This window comes from Nestor notabilis, unplaced genomic scaffold, assembly GCF_000696875.1.
Source record: "Nestor notabilis isolate BGI_N333 unplaced genomic scaffold, ASM69687v1 scaffold25691, whole genome shotgun sequence".
NCBI lineage: Eukaryota > Metazoa > Chordata > Aves > Psittaciformes > Psittacidae > Nestor > Nestor notabilis.
Window position 1 is genome coordinate 5657 of NW_009915536.1, and position 2841 is coordinate 8497.

Sequence of the window (2841 nt, forward strand, 5' to 3'; positions counted from 1 at the left end):
TCTCTCCTTGTTAATACAAGCATGACATTTTGCCTTTTAAAGTTTTTAACAGTTTTAAATTAGCTATAAATAACATTGTCAGGGACTTCTGCTTGCTTTTCAGTTTTAGTACCATGAATACTGGAAAGCAGAAACATTATTAAAAGGAAACTCATCTTATTTGCTTATTAACAATTGGACTGTTCAAATATACTGCTTCAGTTTTCAGAAGGCAGAAAGATTAGCAAAACCAGCTACATGAGTAATATTTTATTTTTATTCTTTCAAGTTCTAAAGGGAGCTCCTTTGTTAGAACAACCAAGTCAGAAAGCACTCAAACACTGTTTTCTTATTTCAAAGGTTTGGGGAGCTTTGAGAAAAAGACTGTAGCAGGTCTTCTAGCACTCACTGTCAGTTGTGCAGGACCAGACTTACTTTCTATGAAGCACTGAGATATAGCAAATATTTGTAGTATTTTGCCTTAAACTACTGCAAGTCTCATTCACCAAGTCAGTTCTACTTTCCTCACATTTTGAAAGGCTTATTCCATTTATCTTTTATCATGTGCCTTAGTTCACATACCTTTTTTTTCCTTAAAAAGAAAAAGAAAAAAAAAAGAAAAAGAAAAGCAGCTTCAGACTTACTGACAAGTTTGATGTAACACATTTTCACCATGCATTTCAAAGTCTAGAAGTCAAGTCCATTATAGTTATTTAATACAGACTTGCATCCCTTGAAGAGTGTATAAAAACCAGGCTACAATGTAAAAAGTTGCAGTACAATAGAAGAGCTATTCCAGTAAGTTTTTGGACAGAATATAGGACTATCTCCCCTCCCCAGCCCATTCACATGTGAATTTTACCTCTTTATCTTTTGAATAAACAGCTAAAAAGTTGTTGCTCTGTTTTGGCTCAGTGGATCTTCAACATAGATATTCAAGTATTAAGCAAATGCAGCTGAACAAGGATATGTGTCCTCATAGTATAGTTTACAAAGAAGCATTATATTGACTATCCTGCAGTATATTCTACCCCAAACTCCCGATGAGAACTTTTTAACTTTAGGATCTGTAGCCTGCTTCCAAAGCTGGTGAAGATCATATACGTGTCCATGAGATGTCATCATTTTGTTATAAATGCAGGGATGATATGGAGCCTTTCCTTCCCCAGAAAAAAATACATGATGTTGTGGTAAAATTCCCATTTTATTGGCACAAAGACCCATGAAAACATCATCTATGTAAAGACTTGTATTGAGAGTCAATGAAGCCTCATATACTTTAGCTGCTACATCATTTGATATTACATATGCAGCTCCTGCTGTGTAGTCAGGATAAGAGGGCCACTGGTACATTTCATATGGAACATAGTACTTGCTGCTCTTGTCTCTTACGGGAGGGGACCCACGATGGACACGACCAATCCAGAGATCTTGAACACCCATTTGCGCTAGACTTTGGAGATAAGCAACAAGATTTGGCATATGGATAAAGATATCATCATCTGCAGACATAATGAACCTGGCATGAGGACAGTATGCATTCACCCAACTAAACTGCAAAAGCAATTTAAGAGTAAGATTGTGAAAAGTATCCAAGAAGTCTTGCTGAATCAAATCATTGTATTTCTGGTCTTCCAGCCGAAGTTCTCTTTGCAGCTGTGTTTGCAGCAGGTGATCTGTTGGTCGTCCTAAAGCAAAGAGAGTTTTAATGGTGGCATTAAGTTTAGAACGAACATACTTCTCATTTCCCCAAGTTTGTCTAATTGCATCTCTCCGATGACGGTTTTCAGGAGAAGTCTTCACAAACAATAGGAGAAGGACATCCTGCTGCTGACATTTCCCTCTGTGGTTGATCAAGTACTGGTAGCTTGACACTCTGTCCAAGTTATCCCTGTTGACAGACAGGCTGTCATTCACAAAATGGTAGCTGTTTATGAGGTATCTGTATGAATAGGACTTCATATGGCTCACAATGTGATTATCAAGTGGTGCCCAAAAAATCATGAGACATAGTATGAAGCAAGTGGCAGTTATCTGCAAAAAATGGCATTTTCTGACTCTTCTGGGACTAACAAACATTCTGATGCAGTTTCTATAATCCTTATTCTTGTTCAGGATCAGTATTTTCACAGTGCTTGCGTTTTAATTTAAGAGCACAGTGTCACCTCTTTAAGATAAGTCCATTGTAAGGCATGTTGCCTTTCATTCAGCATCCTTGCAAAGCCAGCTTTGTTCACAAGTCTTCTTTCTCCAAAAATGTTTTACTTTGATTGAAAGAATACAGACAGTTTTGAAAGATGAGACTTTCAGATGAGTATTTTCCCTTTGGGGCATCTTGAAGTGAACACCACAGTTCTAATCTGATCTTCTCACGTTTCTCTCCATGGAGGTGAATACCTACCAACTGTAAGGAGGTGGGAGAGGAGAAAAGTTTTAGTGAGCTGTTACTAACACATCATGTTTTAGGTTTGGTCATAGAACTGAGCTGACTACTCAGGCACTTTCCATCACTACCCACCTACATCCCACCCACCCCTCCAAATAAGCCTGGCAGCAAGTCAGAAGTTGTCAGTGGCCCAGAGCAAGCCTGCAGAAGGCTGGTAAAGGAGAACCTGACACAGAAGCTCCGGTTCTACACAAGGAGCTCATTCTTAGAAAACCCCACTGCCACTAATCAACGGATGACAACATTCTGTTTAAATTCCTCTAAGCTCGGAAGTTAAGACACACCCTCCAAATGACCAAGTTTACAAGTTGTCTTTGGGTGGCCTATTGGACAGCAAGACCCACACACCGATGTGGGAGCACTGGGTCCCACGCTGGCCGGAGCCTCCAGAGGGCCTCACTTCCCTCACCGCTACC

At 39.5% G+C, this 2841-nt stretch overlaps 1 protein-coding gene across 1 annotated transcript; it reads right to left on the bottom strand.

Annotated features, from left to right (window-relative positions):
* Positions 1–881: 881 nt before the first annotated feature.
* B3GNT5 (UDP-GlcNAc:betaGal beta-1,3-N-acetylglucosaminyltransferase 5) lies at positions 882–2297 on the bottom strand. Its single transcript, XM_010024197.1, has one exon. The coding sequence runs from the start codon at positions 2056–2058 to the stop codon at positions 922–924; it is 1137 nt and encodes a 378-aa protein (XP_010022499.1). The 5' UTR covers positions 2059–2297; the 3' UTR covers positions 882–921.
* Between the last annotated feature and the right edge of the window lie 544 nt (positions 2298–2841).

Bases quoted from the DNA above. Each gene is read 5' to 3' on its own strand.
- B3GNT5 (XM_010024197.1), bottom strand. From the start codon at position 2,058: ATGTTTGTTAGTCCCAGAAGAGTCAGAAAATGCCATTTTTTGCAGATA.